General features: G+C 42.2%; 1 protein-coding gene across 3 annotated transcripts; it reads right to left on the bottom strand.

Moving 5' to 3' along the window:
- Positions 1 to 1,174: 1,174 nt before the first annotated feature.
- RDM1 (RAD52 motif containing 1) lies at positions 1,175 to 14,953 on the bottom strand. Of its 3 annotated transcripts, none has more exons than XM_089674626.1 (7): positions 14,525 to 14,953; positions 11,307 to 11,486; positions 7,610 to 7,732; positions 7,223 to 7,385; positions 5,441 to 5,539; positions 4,922 to 5,031; positions 1,175 to 4,507 (listed from the first exon to the last, which is right to left on the bottom strand). In XM_089674626.1, the coding sequence occupies exons 1-7, from the start codon at positions 14,621 to 14,623 to the stop codon at positions 4,403 to 4,405; spliced, it is 879 nt and encodes a 292-aa protein (XP_089530752.1). In that variant the 5' UTR covers positions 14,624 to 14,953; the 3' UTR covers positions 1,175 to 4,402. The 3 variants fall into 3 exon arrangements, with proteins under 3 accessions (XP_089530752.1, XP_089530754.1, XP_089530753.1); XM_089674628.1 differs by having other exon boundaries at positions 14,609 to 14,952; XM_089674627.1 differs by having other exon boundaries at positions 4,922 to 5,010; positions 14,525 to 14,947.
- Between the last annotated feature and the right edge of the window lie 4,770 nt (positions 14,954 to 19,723).

Here is a 19,723-nt window from a genome sequence, read left to right as displayed (position 1 = left end):
GTTATGAGGTCTGGTCTAACTATATAAATGCATATTTAAACATAGCAGAATCATCAATTATAAAAACATAAAAACATGTATTAGCTGAATATATACAAACATTTAATAGATACTGCATTTAAATATTTTTTGAAAAAAGAACATTAACTGCATTCATAGTCATTTTAGTTTTCTTGAACTTTCTATCAAAAAAACTATCAGTCTAATTTATGGCTGATTATGTTTGATCAATTTAAAAGAGAACCTTCAGCCTACCACCCACCCCCAAACAATTTTTTTTTTTTATACCCTTGCTTACCGGGTGGTGCTCAGATACTCACCCAGCCACCGCATCCAGCATTATCCCGCTGACATCCTTCTGTCAACAGACACCACTCTGTCACACGCCGTCATCTTACTTGTGATGTCACCGAGAACCCAAAAGAGCTGTCAGGACCTCACAATGATGTATGCGCACACCCCTCCAAACTGAGTTTAGGCGTATCCAGTAGAGAGTACTGGTAATGCTACAGCATACAAAGACCATCATGCGCTTTCAACTTTGTGGGAACAGATTCAGGAAGGTTCTGTTCCAGCATGCAGCGCATTTATGTTCTTGTGCTACTCCCCCACCAGAGTGCCCAGAGACTCCTGGTCAAGTTTTCGCTTTCTGTAAAATGAACACAGAGCTCAGTAAGCTCCTCCACACTCTTCTGTTTCAGATGAAACACAGCAGGAACATGCAGCAAATATCAGCTCAACCCAAAACCAAGGCTGCATTTTTTTTGATGTCTTCAGTGGCTTAAGACACGTATTTTATCCATTAGAGACTTCAATGGCAAGATTTCCCAGTTGTACTTTCACAGTGCTGCAATAAAAGGGTTTCTCACGCCTGGATTATCCAGTCGTTATACATTCTAGATTAAAGAACACTGTAGCCAAAGATGCTGATAAATATGCCAGGGAATAAGTCAGTTACCACAACAATAAACAACAAAATTATTAATTTTGGGTGAAGCTGGCTTTTAAATGCATACATATCTGCTTGCATATGTAACGTGAACTCAGCCTTCTGTTGCATCAATTTTACTATTCGAGTAACTGGAAAAAAAAAGACAAAACAGCCTGTACCTCTAGCTTAAAGTAATATTAAACTCTATGGTTTTTTAAAAGAAGCACACAGGTGGCACAAACATCTAGTGCATTATCCAAGGTTTATTTAAAAATGTAAAAAGACAAAAAAATATACTCACAAAATGAAGTACAAGAAAAAGCATATAAAGCCATAGGGATGGCCCAAATTGATGGCAGAGTGTCCGACTAGTGGTGCAGTAGGCCTTCTGACGCGTTTTGGGGATGTATTCCCTTCCTAAGAGCTATCAATACATTGTATTCCCTGGCATTGACCCCTTTGAAGCTCTGGAGAGTTAGTGCTGTTTTTAAAATAATGTATTGAAAGCAGCCCTAGCATTCTCGAGTATAACATTTTATGGCTATGAAAGCAGCAACACTTAATTGAGATACATTGCAGCACCGCCAGCTTGGGGCCTTTCAGCACAGTGTCCCCTAAATTTCCTCTCAGGAAGGAGCAAGTTTCAGGTATCAGTGGACAGTACAGGTGACAGCAACTGTCCATCATCTAGCTTGGAGAAGGAGGCAGGAGTGGCATGGTGTGGGGCTGTGTGTTCAAATGGACGCACACATTGCATAACACATAGCCGTGAGTGTGCATGCCAACGTGGCTCCTTAGGGCCCTATGAGGTAAAGGAGCCACCTAGAACCCAAAAGCAAGGCCAGCGAGAACTTGCAAGGTTTATACTGGCCAGAATGGATACAGGAAGAGGAAGCATAAAAAGCAATAGGCAGCACAGTGGCTACGTGGTTACCATTCGCACTACAATGACATGCTGGTAGGTTCATTGGCTCCTGTCTAAATTGGCTCCAGTATGTCTATTTATGAATGTGAGTTAGGGACCTTAGATTGTACTCCCCTTGGAGGAGTTGATTATAAAAGGGTGTTACTTAAACAAAACCCCTTCCCATTTCATGCTGTCAGCAGGGGCGGACTGACCATTTGGAAACTTGGGCACTGCCCAAGGGCCCGGGGTCAGTAGGGGATGAGATGCCCCTGGTACCTTTTTCATAGGCTTGAGTTTGGGCAAGGACACAGGGGCCCCATGATCCCCTATTGCCCGGGGGCCCCATGAGTTGTCAGTTTGCCCCTGGCTGTCAGCAATGGCGCCACATGGAAGAGAAATGTCACAAGACCTGAGAAAGAAAATAAAGAAAGGTAAGGGTTACCAGAACATCAGCAAAGCTTTACTTATCAGTCAGAATATTGTAGCAAAAGTGATACAAAAATTTAACAAAAATGGAACTGCAACCATCTCACAGAGACATCCACAGAAGTTAACAACTTGATAGAAGCATCTTCTAATGAGAAGGGTTGAAGAAAATTGCCATGCAAGTTCACTGCAGTTAGCTAAAGAAGTAGAAAGCCAAACTGGGGTGATTGTTTCCCCTGCCACAATACGGCGTACACTGCAGAGGAATGGCATGCATGGGTGTCATCCACGAAGGAAGCCTCTCCTAAAGCCCATGCACGAAAAAGCCACCTAGAATTTGCCAGGGCCCATGCTGAAAAAGAAGACTACTGGAACTCTGGAATGATGAGGCCAAGATGAATGTTTTTGGAATTGATGGTTTCAAAAGTGTATGGCATCGCAAAGGTGAGGAGTACAAAGAAAAATACATGGTGCCTACAGTGAAACATGGTGGTGGTAGTGTCCTTCTGTGGGGCTGCACGAGTACTGCTGGTGTCAGGAAGCTGAATCTCATTGATGGTATCATAAATTCACAAATGTACTGCTCTAAATTGAAAGAGAAGATGCTACCATCACTTCATGACAATGATCCAAAACACACATCTAAGGCCACTGTTGCATTTCTGAAGAACAGGGTGAAAGTGATTCAATGGCCAAATAGGTCTCCTGATCCGAACCCAATCGAACCCCTATGGGGAGTTCACAAGTTGAGCATCGCTCTCCATCCAGCGTCCAGGCTCTAAAAGAGGTAATTCTTGAAGAATAGCAAACAATCGATGTTACAATATGTCGCCAACTTTTTATTCCATGCCTAGAAGACTTGGTACTGTCCTTACAAATCATGGAGGTCATACAAAATACTAGATGGAGTAGTTTTTGTTGTGGGGCGGATTCATTTTTGCATCAACCAATTTGAGCTAAACAAATGTTCTATAACACTCAGTTTTGTCAAAATTTGGGAAATTGTTCTTGTTTTCATTGAAATATTGATTAAAATCTTACTTTTCAAAAAGGGGTGTACTCATGTATGCTGAGCACTGTATATGTAAAGCGTTGTGAAAATTGTCGCCACTGGCGGCATCCAGTTCCTGAAAGGAGACATCTGGAGTCTAATAGACCCCAGGACTCTTCGAAAAGAGGACCTGTTACAGCCCATGTTGTTCATCCCTTCTGGTAGCAATAAAAGTGATTAAAAAAAATAAAAATTAAAAGTTAGTGTAAAAAAAGTGTTAAAGCACTCGCATTCCCTTATGCTCACACACAAATGAGAATGCATGCATCAGTCCTGCACACATATGTAAGCGCAGATTGCAGCACGCAAGTGAGGTATCACTGCGAACATCCTGTGTTAACTCTAAACTGGTAACCTGTAAAGTGTTGCCTATGGAAATTTTTTGCTACAGACGTTTGGCATCGTCCCATGGGCATACATAATTTTAAAGCTTGACATGTTTGGTATCAGTTTACTAGACATATCATCTTTTATATTTTACCAAACAATTGGGGATTATATTATGTTTACAAATTAATTAAAGTGTATTTTTTTGCAAAATATTTGCATTTGAAAACCGCTGCGCAAATACAGTGACATAAAATTTTGCAGCACCCGCTATTTCATTCTCTAGGACCTCTGCTTAAAAATATGTATAATGTTTGGAGGTTCTAGGTGGTTTTCTAGCAAAAATTATGTTTTTTATATGTAGAAAAGGAATCTCAGAATTGGCTGGTACTGGAAGTGGTTAAATAGCGCTGCCACATAATTAAACCAGGCCCTGACTCACTGTTTCTTAATTGCATGTCTGATTAGAGTGAAAATCTCTTTTGTCCAGTTCTAATACTTCTCAGAACTTTGCAAATCTGTCATAGTTGGCTGCCCTATATAACAGGCACAAGGGTTGCAAAATAAGACTTTCACAGAGACTGAGAGGCAGCCTGATATCTAATTGTGTCACTAATTTATAGTGCTATTCTTTGGAAGCAAAGTCAAACAATAACATTTGGAAAAATAAATAACATTAAATTTAATATAGTTTTTTACAGCAAAGAAATAATTTAACATAAATCAGCCAAATTCTCTTAACCTATAAACAAATGTCCACTTATTCTCCACCTGCCAAGGTATCTTCATAGAAACTGAGGTTTGCTAGCATCCCCTCATCATCCTCGTCTCCTATGTCCATGGGTGCCCAGGTAAAATCATTGACCTGTTAGAAAAATACAGCAGTTTATACAAATATGACACAAAAGTGCAATGTAGGATTTTCACATCATGTTTTACTTTTTAATCGTGTTTAAATTAGTTTTTCCTTTTCAGAAATAAAAAAGGGGAGGATGGGCCCAAAATAGAAAACATAGCGAAAAACAATACTACAACTAAAGTATAACAACATAATTCACAAACATTCACTCACCCATGTATTTGATCTCAATGCTCCCCAAAACAAGGAGAGGTTACATATAAAAATACAGTATCCATGCATATAGAACAAAACAGTTTTTGTTCATTGCTCTCTCTAATGCCTAGTGAAGGCTTACAGGAAACACATACACAGCTAATTTTAGACCCAACATAAAAATCACCATCAAAATTTATGTTGATGAAACTGTGTACTCTGTACCTGAATGAGCCCCTGCAACTCTTCTTCTGTAAGACAATCTACAGTATCATCTTCATCAGGAACATACTCCACAGCAACTTTCCCATTGTCTACAAGCCAAGTACAAAGATCTGATTTGATAAAAATGTATATTTTAGAATAAAGTGGCAATATCGTCCAACAAGTCTAAAAGAGGGAGCTTTGTGAATCCATGTGTAACTGTGTATGATTTGATATCTGTCCAAATATGTAACTATGATGACAGTGTGCACCCACACACATAAGAATTAATATATTTATATAAAACCTACCTGCTTCTATTGTTGATGCTAAAATTGTTCAATAAATGGGCATTGGCCAATGGTCTGCATCCTGCTGTTCCCTTAAGGTGCAGAGCTTGCTGATCAGTACAGTCCATCCATACCATAATCTTAGATTTTTGAGTGAACTTACGCTCCTTAAAGAAGTGTTATTGTCAGTGCAAAGGTGAAGGGATCTTTCACATAGTAGGAAAAAGAAAAAAAAATGAACCAGTCTTACCGAAAACTACCAATAAAATCTTCTTAAAAGCACTAGAGAGCGCCTTTTGAACAGCATATTTCTGAACTTTTCCATTCTTAGAAAGAAATTCTGTTGGGTCTAAAAACACAAAAAAAGTTAAAGAACTGAATTTTAGCAAATATAGTATACTAGATAGGAGAGAGATGAACGAATTGGAAATATTTCTACAGGAAGCCTATTAATTATATGGCAAAAACCAATATGAGTAATCAAAAGTGGACTTAAACTCATTTTATTTCAAGTTTGATCGACCAGCTAGGGGTATAAATTTACCAATCAGCTGGCAAAATTAGGTTACTACTTCTGAAACATGTGACCTGCAGCAGCTCTGCACTGGGGGTGCTGAACCCTGAGGCTTAGGGTGACAAAACTGGAATCCAGAGAACAGCAGAACCTGATATTTATGTTTACACTTTATTTTGTGGTCCTCTTCATAACGTAATCTATTTTGATCTAATACACTATTTGTGCATGCAGCGAAAAATGTTCATTTCACACACACAAAAAAAAAAGGATTGGTGATCACTGGCAAGATATTTTTCAGTATGATATAAAGGGGTCTATGTTTTCACAAAACTCTCACCTTGGATTCACACATTTTACCCCAGTTGAATCCAATTAGTAAAATGCATGAAAATAAAGCAGTTCGTGTTTATGGTGTGCCATCACCACTAACAGGCTTACAGTATACCATGCCATTAGTGAGCTCTTCTTCTCATGGTGCCATTTTTTCTCATAACATATGCTTATTACATAACATTATAAACTGAATTTTGTTTTATTTTTTTACTATTGCAAAGAAAGCTACTTGCTTGAATTTGATTTATTTTCACACCTTATTAAAAATTCAAGAACTAGACCTGTCATTCTCCTCTTTGCTTCATGACTTATTGAGCCACTGACCTGAAACAAGTATGTAGATCAGGAGGGCTGACCTCAGTAGCTGCAGACCTGCTTTGGATCAGTGACTTGTTATGGAGTGAAGAGGAGGATGGTAGCTCATTCAAGCAATGACAGTTACCACACTTTTATCGGTTCAGAGATTTAAAGCATTTTAGAAAGAACAGAAAAAGAGAAAAAAACTAAAGGATAAATTCACCTTTGGAACATGTTACACATTCCACTCGTATTTAGGATAGAACATGTAACATGTTCTAGCTCCTCCCTCCACGTGACAGCGGACTGGGGATCTTTTCCCCATACCCGCTGTCACAATTTAAAACCAGTGTGGGCATGAGGGGTTCTGTCCACACGGTGGGGTCATTCATTCACAGTATTCTGTGAATTAATGAACTACATCTACTGTCAGCCTCTGTGGCTGATGGCTAGTATTTCTCAATGAACTGTGAGGGTGTTGGTGAATGCTCTCGTAGTCCATTGATTCTTCCTGCCATTCATTAACTGCCTGTCCGTACAAGGTACAGGCACACAGCTGAGTTTCTGCAGGAACAAGGCATTTGCACCAGAGACCTGCTGATCGAGGGTGCAATGACTTACAGGCTGCAGTGTGGGAAAACAACAAATGCACATTTTCTAACCTGCAAAATGGGTGTACTTTTATTTTATTTTTTTTTTATCAAAGGTGAACTTAGTCTTTCAGAATAGAAAGTATTAGGCCAGGTTTATTATATTTTGAAACATTGTGATCTGTGTGCAATTAGTTCATCTGATATCAGCTGTCCAGGAAATGAGAGTTGAGAATTACTAATACAGCGCACCAATTTTTAGATTTCTAGTCTGCCACCATTCTCAGACAAGTACCGTTCTGTTTCTCAAGAGCTTCCTCAGAGACACCGACTCCTCTGCTGCGAATTTCATAGTCACGAATGATCACCTCAACTACACAGAGGTATCTTAACTTTGCCTGTTCCTTAGGACTCCCTTCTTCATCAGCATCATCATCCAGGCCAGAGATATTCTGAAGCTGAGAGAGAAAACAAGACTGAAATTGTCACACGATTGTGTAGAAAAGATTTAGATCTCAGATACTCTTAATAAATTTTAGTCAGGCTATCTAATTCTTGTAGCAATAAACATGTATTTGCTTTAGAAAGCTGTATACGTCACAATATCATCTAAGTACTGACTTAGAATAAAAATATATATTTATAAGAATAATAGTAACAAAAAAAAATGCCAGTAACTCACTGCAATTACTCTTTGGCTCCAACCATTGAACCCCAAGTAATAGTTAGCCAGCTCTTGGCATTTGTAGCCATAAAGCTCCAGTGATTTGAACTGCAGACCTTTCTTTCTATTGCACACCTGCACCTGTGAGATAGAAGAAAACATACTCATGTATATGCCGTGAAAATAGGGAGGTCAGCAGGCCATAGCATTTATGCAAAAATCCTGTAAACTTTTGTGACCGGAGGTCAGAGGTATCGACATATCCAGAATTCTGTACATTTAGCAGTTTCAGCTTGCATTGGTAAAGGCCTGCCTACATAAATCATTTCATATTGTTTTATATAGACAGAAGATTTTTATTTGGTGTAATGAGTTAAGTTGACCCATACACTAAACAACCAATAATAGCACCAAAAACAAGTGTATAGTGAATAGCCCATTAAAATAATACAAGCAGTTTTTACACAGTATGCTGGTCATTCAAACCTTCAGCATCATTCAACCCACTTCCTCCGAGCCCAGGAAAACTGTACAGTGAAAGGAGAAGCAGCATATTGATGAGCTCATTTTTCTGTCACTTTACTTCTCCTCTTATTAATGTGCACATCAGCACATGAATAGAATAGCTTCTTATACTGCTTCTCCCTCTTACATCAGAGCCCTACTGCATGGAAATTAAAACAAGCTGCTACTAAATCAAATTCAGATATTTACAATGAATGAATGAAATAAATACATTTCATCTGGGTTCACACTGTTGTGCTGTGCATTTTGCAATAGTGACACTCATTCTTTAACCTCCCTAGCGGTCTGATTATGTCAATATTTCTGTGCTCAAAGTGGTACTTTTTTTGCATGGAAATATGTATTTTTTTTATTGTAGGCCTGTAATTTTTAGGAATAACTCACTGAAATCTGTCCGAACAAGAGTCTAGTAAACATCCCGGGTATGTTTAAAATTTGAAACACAAAATCATAAATTATAATTTAATAAATAATCATAAAAAATAATAATACATTTAATTCAATAATATAATCAAACCAAAAACACTGAAATTTGAAATAGAGCGCCCATCACTGAGCAAAGTCGCAGAAACGTTTTCAGTGTCTGATGATGAATTTCCCCACGAATCATTATCACTCAATTCTGTAAGTGGTTCTAATTTACTATCGCTGTTCTCTAGCCGGTCTAAAACCACTTTTGACCTAAACGGATGTTTTTTGGACACCATGAACGTTTCTCAGTTTCCAGGCAGAAAGAACAGTAAAAATGCAGGCAGGACACAGGACAAAGCACTCGGGACAAAATGTATGTGAAATGGTTTGATACAGGAATGTTTTACTATGTGATTTTAGTGTATTTAGTGAATGTCACTTTTTAACATTTTTAAATTTCCCGTTAGTTCCGTCCCCGTACGTCCCGACGTCGCAGGGAATGGAAACTGGAGGACGGATGCACGCATCGGCTGGAGGACATTGCCGGAGACGCTGCAGGGGGGACATCGCGGGAGCGCAGGACAAGATAAGTGCAGAAGAGATCCCGGAGCAGCGCCGCATGGTAAGCCCGAGTGCAGCTCAGGGTTACCGCTTTTGGTGCTGGAACTTTACCCCGAGCTACACTCGGGAATACCGCCAGGGAGGTTAAGGCACCCCAGCACACCTTGCAGTGGACGTGTATTGCAGCTCACCGCAACGCATGATAATGCACTACTGTACGCCATGTTACAAAAGCAACACATGCACCTTCCTTGGTGCACTAGACAGGCCTTTCAAATGAACTTGCCTGCCATGGTGGAACACACTTCAATGTAGTACTGCACCACAGTTGTGTGAACCCAGCCTTAATGATCCATTCATTTGTAACGTTTATATCTGCCTAAAGTTCAGCTTTAAACACTTGCCTACGGGGCACTTTTACGCCCTTCCTGCCCAGGCCAATTTTCAGCTTTCAGTGCTGTCGCTCTTTGAATGACAATTGCACGGTCATGCAACACTGTACCCATATTAAATTTTTATCATTTGTTTTCTCACACAAATAGAACTTTCTTTTGGTGGTATTTAATCTCTGCTGGGTTTTTCTATTTTTTGCACTATAAATGAAAAAAGGTTTTCTTTGTTTCTATTATAAAATTTTGCAAACAGGTACATTTTCTCCTTCACTGATGTGCGTTGATGAGGAGGCACTGATAGGCGGCACTGCTGGGCACTTTTAGGGTTGCACTAATAATCAGTGGCCTGATTATCAGTGTAGATGTCCTCTGTGACACTTCCCGGTTATTGGCAGTACTTTCCTTACACTGTGACAGCGTGAGGGAAGTGCTAGCGATAACAAGTGTATTTACTTTATTGACTGTGTCATTGGACACAGCTGATCATGTGGTAAAAGGCTGCTGTAATTGGCCTTTTCCCTTGTCATGTGATCAGCTGTGTCTGTAGGACACAGCGATCACAGACAGCACTGGAGGCGCGTTCTGGCAGCACGTCATATGATGCATTTTGGCTATAGCCCGGTTGTCAAGTGGTTAATATGACACTCTGGGGGAGATTTACTAAAACTGAAGCACTCAAAATCTGGTGCAGCTGTGCGCGGCAGCCAATCAGATTCTAACTTCAGTTTCTTCAATTATGTTTTACAATAAAACCTGGAAGCTGATTGTTTTCTATGCAGTGCTACACCAGATTCTGCAGTTTTAGTAAATAACCCCCCTCCCCTATAGACACACTGCATGACCCATCTAAGTTTGAACTTAACCCATGTGGGCAGCACAGTGGCTAAATAGTTATCACTTCCGCCTGGCAGTACTAGGGTTGTTGGTTCGAATCCCAGCCACGGAACCACCTGCCTGCAGTTTGCATGTTCTCCGTATGCCTGTGTGGGTTTCCTCCGGGTACTCTGATTTCCTCCCACACTCCAAAGACATGCTGGTAGGTGAATTGAACCCTGTCTAAATTGGCCCTAGTATGTGTATGTATGAATGTGAGTTAGGGACCTTAGATTGTACGCTCCTTGAGGGTTAGGGACTGATGTGAATGTACAATATATATGTAAAGCTCTGCGTAAATGGACGGCGCTATATAAGTACCTGAAATAAATAAACCTTATGGTGCTGGCACCTCCCAGCCCTTTAAGGGTTTCAGAAGCCGGAAGGAGGGGGGGTTAGGGTCATGTGACTGCCGTGATTCGCCGTCACGATTGGGAAAGGTCCCGATTGGAAGAGATCGGGACCTTTCTGTGAATACCGGACTTGCGTGCTGGGAGCACACAGGGCGCGCGCTCTCAGCACATGGTTTTCTTAATTGCACGCAAATGTGTGGCCACTCGGCGTCAAGGCCCAGACACCAGGAGGCCGCACATTTGCGTGCGGCCGGCGCTAAGAGACTAAAGTAGACTTAGACTCGCAAGCGCATTTCCAAACCTGTACCTTTCAGATATCTGGCACTCTTGTCAAACTTCCAGGACCTTCTCAGACTACACACTCACACAAACACTTGGTCATCTAGCAACCGGATTGTAAATTTGATGATCGAGTGATCAGAAGGGTCTCCACCACTGTCAAATCTAAACCAACCTACCGTGGCAGATAACCAGCTTGGGTAGATACACAATATTCTTTGATGAGAGATGAAACTAAGTTCATATACCCGAAGCACATATTTTTCTCAGTGGGGTGCAAACACGACACTTTGACCATGCATAAATGTATCAAATATTTACCTTTAGAGGTGTGTCCTGAAACAAGGACTTCCTGTCACACGCCGTATGGGCTTTCTTGGCACTCTCCGATGAGAAATATCTAATAACGGCATAATAACCTGGGTCAGCAACACCAGCGTTTGGGAAAAGCTTCAGAGAGTACAGGGGTCCAAACTGAGAAAACACCTTCATCAGGGAACACTGCAGATGAACAAATGAGTGTGAGAACACATCACAAACAGAACGGTTTAGAGAAAAGCGCTGGGGACTTGTTCCCTACAGAGAATGGCCGGCAGAGTTCACACTAATGTAGGTGGTGCAGCTCGTGTTTGTGTGAGCACAGAAGTCCATGTGAACAGGCTGCTGTACCAATGAGAACCACAGGGAAAAGCCTTTTAAAGGCTGGTTCACACCAGAACACTGTGCAGGAAACCCGCATTCAAAACGCACCGTAGTTGCGATCTGTAGCGGGTGTCAACGTAACTTAACGATAGCCCGTGCGATCCGCTTCCTGTGCGTTATATAAAGTAGTGCATGCGCTGCTTTTGGTGCAGTGAAATAAATGGTTCGAAATCAGCCTGCACTCAGGTCGCATGTGAATCTCACAGGAGCGCACAACGCATTCCTGTATGATTTATGGTGTGAACCGGCCCTTAACCACTCGCCCTCCAGAGGATTTACCCCTCTTCCTGACCAGGCCCTTTTTTTTTTGCTATCCGGCGCTGCGCTATTTCAACTGGTAATTGTGCACTCATGCAATGCTGCACCCAAACAGAATTTATGTCCTTTTTTTCACACAAATAGAGCTTTCTTTCGGTGGTATTTGATCACCTGTGCGCTTTTTATTTTTTGCACTATAAACAAACAAAAGACCAAAAATGTTGAAAAAAAACCAATATTTTTTACTTTCGGCTTTTAGTAAACAAAATGTATTCTGCTACATGTCTTTGGTAAAAAAAATCCCAATACATGTATATTAATTGCTTTGTGTGAAAATTATAGCGTCTACAAACTATGGTATAGATACTGGGATTTACACAGCTTTTACTTTCTGACTGCTCATTGCATTTCTTGAGGTGCTAAAATAACAGGATAGTACAAACACCCCCAAGTTACCCCTTTTGGGAAAGTAGATACCCTAAGCTATCTGCTGAGAGGCATGTTGAGTCCATGGAAGATTTATTTTTTCCCCACAAGTTTTTGGAAAATGGCAAATATATATATATTTTTTTTTTTACACAAAGTTGCCCCTTAAATGATAAATTGCTGACACAAGCCATGGTTATATGTGGAATTACACCCCAAAATACATTCTGCTACTTCTACTGAGTAAGGGGATACCATGTGTGCGAGACGTTTTGGGAGCCTAGCCACATACAGGAGCCTGAAATCCAATGACCACTTTGAAAGCCTGAAGGTGCATAACTTCCTCATTTCACTTCCTCACTACCTATCACAGTTTCGGAGGCCCTGAAATGCTCCCTGACTCGCAGGTAAACTGCTGCTCTGTATCAAGACATGTGGGAGAACCATTTTTAGCCGCTTCCCGACTGCCCTAAAACAGAACTACTGCCACAGGGCGACCCAAAATCGTGTTTGTGTGTATGTATATATATATATATATATATACACAGACACACACACGATTTTGCAGTTCCGGGTAGGGGGTGCGCGCCCTACCCACATCGCCATTAGCGGCCTCAGCTGTCAATCGCCAGGTCCCAGCCAGTGATTACTTGCCGGCACCCAGTGATCACCGAATAATACCGATAGTGGCAAAGAACTGTATGTAAATACAGTTCTCTCCCATTAGCTCCAACACACTGCTTTGTATGGCTCTGCATAGCAGAGCCATACAAAGCAGTGTGCTTACAGTGGAAAGCACACACACAGCCCCACAGTAAACCCTTTGATCGCCCCACGTTAACCCCTTCCTGCCCAGTGTCACTGCTTTTTATTACCACTGACGATTGTATTGGTGTCACTGGGGATGTCCGTGACACCAAGTCAGTTCCCCCCCAGTGTCAGAACGCCCACCACAATCCCTGAACTTGCTGATTGCCACCATTACTAGTAAGAAAATTTTTTTTTAAATTCCAGTGTCTATACCGCCATTTGTAGATGCTTTCACGGAAACCAAATAATTTACACGTATTGGGATTTTTTTTTTTTCTTTTAGCAAAGACATGGAGCAGAATACATTTTGACCTAAATTTATGATTGAGATTTTTTTATTGGATATGTTTAATAGCAAAAACATTTTCAGTCACTGACATTTCAGTGCATCCCTAAAGAAAATTCTTTCAGAATTCGACCGATGGATGGCCAGCTTTAGGCTAGGTTTGCACTATGGCGATCACACGTGTAAATCACATGCACTCCCTGACTGGCAGGTAAACTGCGCTGCGCTTTGTCAAGACGTGCGGGAGAACCATTGTTAGCTGCTTCCCGACCGCCCTATAGCAGAACTACTGCCACAGGGCAGCAGGGCTGCGCAAAATCACGTATATATGTGTGACTTAGTATTTCCGGGTAGGGGGTGCGCACATGCCCTACCCACATCGCCGGCCTCAGTTGTCGATCACCGGGTCTTGGCTGGTGATTCCCCGCTAGCACCCGGCAATCGCCAAGGAACGCTGACAGGCAGGGGCGGACTGACAACTCATGGGGCCCCCGGGCAATAGGGGATCATGGGGCCCCTGTGTACTTGCCCAAACTCAAAAAAAGCCTATGAAAAAGGTACCAGGGGCATCTCATGGGGCCCCCTACTGCCCCCGGGCCCTCGGGCAGTGCCTGAGTTTCCAAATGGTCAGTCCGCCCTTGCTGATGAGGGAGACAGACGTCAAGTGCATGAAACTGCAGGGTGCCAGAGTTCCATGGGGCACGTTTCGGAAAGGTTCTGGCACTGGTTGGCCTGGTCCAGCACACTGTTCAGATGAATAGGCCGCTGTATCCGTGACAGGAAAGCGCCAACATGAGGTGACATGCCCAACAACAAAGGCTGGCCACCACTGGGCCTCACACACTACAATAGTCGCACAGTATGTACAGTCTATGGCGGCCTCCATGTTACGAGGACACGGGTTTGTGGTGTATTACTATGAAGCTCACTCCTGTACATGAACGCGCCCATTAACACAATGTGCGCGCTTTCCACCTCCTGCAGGAACGCGCTTAGACAGCTGCCGACTAAACCCGGTCGGTTCCGTGACCGAAAGACCACCATCCCGGTGACTCACATAGATCTCCCCCTCGGAGAGCCGGGCCGCAATGTTCCATACAAACACCACTTTATTACTCTCCGCGGGCACGGTGAAGCTCACCACTTCCGGATCCATTTCTCCTCACGCAAAAGGACCGCCAAAAAACCGGCACCGCCCCCACTTCTCTGCTTTAGCCAATGAAAGTGGGCGAGGCGGGGTTTGCGTGTGACTGGTTGGTAGAGCGCTGCACGGTACGGGGGGCGGGGTTATAGAAGGGGTGAGAGGGGCTCTGTCATGAGAGGCTGCCATAGTCAGCACTGTAGCTGGGAATGCTCATTTCCTGGCTGTCAGGCTCCAGGTCTGTTTGAGCCGCTGACCAGAAACTGGCATAGAGATCAGGAATGCGGACTCTTCGTTAAAGCTGATCTGTAGTCACCCCCCTACTCCAGGGGGGCGGGCTTTTCCCAGATTCCGATCTTTGGCTATTATAATTGGCCGAACTGAGATGATGTCACTCACAGGATGATGTCATATGCACAGGAAACCACTGCAGAACCTCCTGGAGAAGTACACAACTTGATTATGGAGAAGGAATTCATCCCTAGGGACTATGCAGTGGTGTGATCTGTCACTGGCTGTGTCCACTGTTGGACAGCTTGTTGTCCAACAGTGGCCCCTGTACCATGTGATCGCTGTGACCAGGAGGTACAGACAGGGCCAATAACAGTGCACATGTACCATGTGATCACTGTGACCAATCACATGGCAAATGTACACATTGTCTTACATTCATAGCCATTCATTGTGTACTATTGTGATCTGTGATTGGTCGCAGTGATCACGTAGTACAGACAAGACCAATCAGCACACCTGTACCATGTGATCACTGTGACCAATCACAGGGATCACTTGCCAAATGTACAGAATGTCATCCATTGCCGTTCATTGTGTACTATTGTGATCGCTCACAATGATGACGTAGACAGGGCCAATCACTGCACCTGTATCATGTGATTGCTGTGACCAAATCACTGGGATCACTTGCCAAATGTACACAATGTCTTTCATTCATAGCCGTTCATTGTGTACTATTGTGATCACTGTGATCGGTCACAGTGATCACGTAGGACAGACAGGGCCAATCACAGCACACCTGTACTATGTGATCACTGACCAATCACAGGGATCACATGCCAAATGTACACTATGTCTCATTCATAGCCACTCTTAGTGTACTATTGTAATCGGTCACAGTGATTATGTGGTACAGACAGGGCTAATCACAGCGCACTTGTACCATGTGATTGCTGTAACCAATCACAGGGATTACATGTGAAATGTACAAATCTTTCATTCATAGCCGTTCATGGTGTACTATTGTGATTGGTACCAGTGATCATGTGGTACAGGCAGGGCCAATCACAGCTATCACAAATGTACACAACACATGAATGGAGGCCATTCGTAAAAATGATTGCTTATTACAGTGATCGGCACCGTTATAAGCATAGTGCAAAAACATAAATCCTGATCACCTCCCCAGATCAGTACTGTGTCACTATGGTAACACGCAGGGGCGGACTGACCATTTGTAAACTTGGGCTCTGTCCGAGGGCTCGGGGTCAGTAGGGGGCCCCATGAGATGCCCCTGGTACCTTTTTCATAGGCTTTTTTGAGTTTGGGCAAGGACACGGGCCCCATGATCCCCTATTGCCTGGGAGCCCCATGAGTTGTCAGTCCGCCCCTGGTAACACGGCACTGCTCTGGTCACAGTATGCATTTTTAAAAAAAGAAAATTGAAAAAAAAATTATATATATATATATACACACACACATACACAGCTGTGTTCAAAATAATAGCAGTCAGACATCACTAACCGGATCAATCACTGTTTTTGGTAGAAATGATATTTCTATATGGCAAATAATTTACTAGCAGGTGTAGTAGAGTAATAGAAATCCAACAGACCCAACAGTCATGACATGCATGCTGCTGATTCTGTGTAATTGAATCACTAATTGAAAGGGGCATGTTCAAAATAATAGCAGTGTGGAGTTCTATTAGTGAGGTCATTCATTCTTTGAAAAACAGGTGGCAATTATTGCCCTTATTTAAGGAAGGAAGGCAGCAAATGTTGTACATGCTGGTTACAGTGCATTTCTCTCTGAAATTCTGAGGAAAATGGGTCGTTCCAGACATTGTTCAGAAGAACAGCGTACCTTGATTAAAAAGTTGATTTGGAGAGGGGAAAACATATAAAGAAGTGCAGAAAATGATAGGCTGCTCAGCTAAAATGATGGCAAATGCTTTAAAATGGCAACCAAAACCGAAAGACGTGGAAGAAAGCGAAAAACTACCATTCGAATGGATAGAAGAATAGCCAAAAAGGACTCAGCCAACAATCAGCTCCAGGAAGATGAAAGAAGGTCTAAAGTTCCCTGTGAGGACTGTTACAATTAGAAGACGCCTACGGGTGAAACTCAAAAAATTTGAATATCGTGCAAAAGTTCATTTATTTCAGTAATGCAACTTAAAAGGTGAAATAATATATAAGATAGACTCATTACATGCAAAGCAAGATAGTTCAAGCCGTGATTGTCATAATTGTGGTGATTATGGCTTACAGCTCATGAAAACCCCAAATCCACAATCTCAGAAAATGAGAATATTACATGCAATCAATAAAACAAGGATTGTACATAGAACAATATCGGACCTCTGAAAAGTATAAACATGTATATGTACTCAGTACTTGGTTTGGGCCCCTTTTGCAGCAATTACTGCCTCAATGCGGCGTGGCATGGAAGCTATTAGCCTGTGGCACTGCTGAGGTGTTATGGAAGATTAGGATGCTTCAATAGCGGCCTTCAGCTCTTCTGCATTGTTCGGTCTCATGTCTCTCACCTTTCTCTTGGCAATGCCCCATAGATTCTCTATGGGGTTCAGGTCAGGCGAGTTTGCTGGCCAATCAAGCACAGTAATCCCACGGTCATTGAACCAGGTTTTAGTGCTTTTGGCAGTGTGGGCGGTGCCAAGTCCTGCTGGAAAATGAAGTCAGTATCCCCATAAAGCTCGTCTGTGGAAGGAAGCATGAAGTGCTCCAAAATCTCCTGGTAGACGGCTGCGTTGACCCTGGACTTAATGAAGCACAGTGGACCAACACCAGCAGATGACATGGCTCCCCAAATCAACACAAACTGTGGAAACTTCGCACTGGACTTCAAGCATCTTGCAGTGTGTGCCTCTCCATTCTTCCTCCATACTCTGGGTCCTTGGATTCCAAATGAGATGCAAAAGTTGCTCTCATCAGAAAAGAGGACTTTGGATCACTGCGCAACAGACCAGGTCTGTTTTTCTTTAGCCCAGGTAAGACACTTCTGATGTTATTCAGGAGCGGCTTGACAAGAGGAATACGACATTTGAAGCCCCTGTCCAGGATCCGTACGTGTGTGGTGGCTCTTGATGCACTGACTCGAGCTTCAGTCCACTCCTTGTGAAAGTCCCCAACACTTTTGAATGGCCTTTTCCTGACAGTCCTCTCCAGGCTGCGGTCATCCCTACTGCTTGTGCACCTTTTTCTTCCACACGTTTCTCTTCCACATAACTTTCTATTAATGTGCTTTGATACAGCACTTTCGGAACATCCAACTTCTTTTGCAATTACCTTTTGAGGCTTTCCCTCCTTATGGAGGGTGTCAGTGATGGTTTTCTGCACAACTGTCAGGTCAGCAGTCTTTCCCATGATTGTGATTCCTACTGAACCAGACTGAGAGACCATTTAAAGGCTCAGGAACCCTTTGCAGGTGTTATGGCTTAATTATCTGATTAGAGTGGGACACTTTGAGCCGAGAATATTGCACCTTTTCACAATATTCTAATTTTCTGAGATTGTGGATTTGGGGTTTTCATGAGCTGTAAGCCATAATCATCACAATGATGACAAATTACGGCCTGAACTATCTTGCTTTGCATGTAATGAGTCTATCTCATATATTAGTTTCACCTTTTAAGTTGCATTACTGAAATAAATGAACTTTTGCCTGATATTCTAATTTTTCGAGTTTCACCTGTATGTGAAGCCAAGCTATCTGCAAGAAGCCCCCGCACTGTTGAAAAAAAAGACATGTGCTGAAGAGGTTACAGTTTGCCAAAGAGCACATTGACTGGCCTAAAGAGAAATGACGCAACATTTTGTGGACTGATGAAAGTAAGATTGTTCTTTTTGGGTCTAGTGGCCGGAGACAGTTTGTCAGACGACCCCCCCAAACACTGAATTCAAGCCACAGTACACTGTGAAGACAGTGAAGCATGGTGGTGCAAGCATCATGATATGGGGATGTTTCTCATACTACGGTGTTGGGCCTATTTATCGCATACCAGGGATCATGGATCAGTGTGAATACATCAGAATACTTGAAGAGGTCATGCTGCCTTATGCTGAAGAGGAAATGCCCTTGAAATGGGTGTTCCAACAAGACAACGACCCCAAACACACCAGTAAACGTGCAACATCTTGGGTCCAGACCAACAAGATTGACGTTATGGAGTGGCCAGCCCAATCCCCGGATCTTAATCCAATAGAAAACTTGTGGGGTGACATCAAAAATGCAGTTTCTGAGGCAAAACCAAGAAATAGAGAAGAACTGTGGAATGTAGTCCAATCATCCTGGGCTGGAATACCTGATCACAGGGGCCAGAAGTTGGGTGACTCCATGCAACACAGATGTACAGCAGTTCTCATAAACAGTGCGACTACAACCAAATATTCATGAAGTGATTCAAAGGAAAGCAAAATCGTCAAACATTTTTCAGTTTATATAGTGAATGTTTGAGTTTGTAAATAATACAAACACTGCTATTTTTTGAACAGTCTAATATTCACTTTTCTTCATTTTTTTGAGGAACAACTCAAATGATATGTTTTTCTTCATGTTTTGATTTGGAATAGAATGTGTCGTGTTCCCAATGCATTTGTGTGGGTGGAAATAAAAGCTATTAGAAGGATTTTGAGCTTTATTCACTTTTTTCAACACACTGCTATTATTTTGAACACAACTGTGTGTGTGTATATATATATAATTTTTTTTTTACATACTGTGACTGGTCAGTATCCCTGATCACTGCCACACCAGTCATATGATAACGCTGTACTGCACAGCTGACAGTATGTGTAAAAAAAATAAAATGGTGAAAAATGATGACTAGCATACAAAAAGAAAAAAAAAAACACACTG

The sequence above is a fragment of the Staurois parvus genome, unplaced genomic scaffold (genome assembly GCF_062004578.1).
Source record: "Staurois parvus isolate SC_StPar_1 unplaced genomic scaffold, SC_StPar_1.0 ptg000151l, whole genome shotgun sequence".
Lineage (NCBI taxonomy): Eukaryota > Metazoa > Chordata > Amphibia > Anura > Ranidae > Staurois > Staurois parvus.
Note: the sequence above shows the minus strand (reverse complement) of the source record. Positions and strands in the feature narration are given on the sequence as shown.

Bases quoted from the DNA above. Each gene is read 5' to 3' on its own strand.
- RDM1 (XM_089674626.1), bottom strand. From the start codon at position 14,623: ATGGATCCGGAAGTGGTGAGCTTCACCGTGCCCGCGGAGAGTAATAAA. The intron at 7,733-11,306 runs GTAAATATTTGA...TCTATCTCACAG, and splicing joins TTCAGGACACACCTCTAAAG to GTGCAGGTGTGCAATAGAAA. The intron at 4,508-4,921 runs GTACAGAGTACA...TTTTTCTAACAG, and splicing joins AGTTGCAGGGGCTCATTCAG to GTCAATGATTTTACCTGGGC.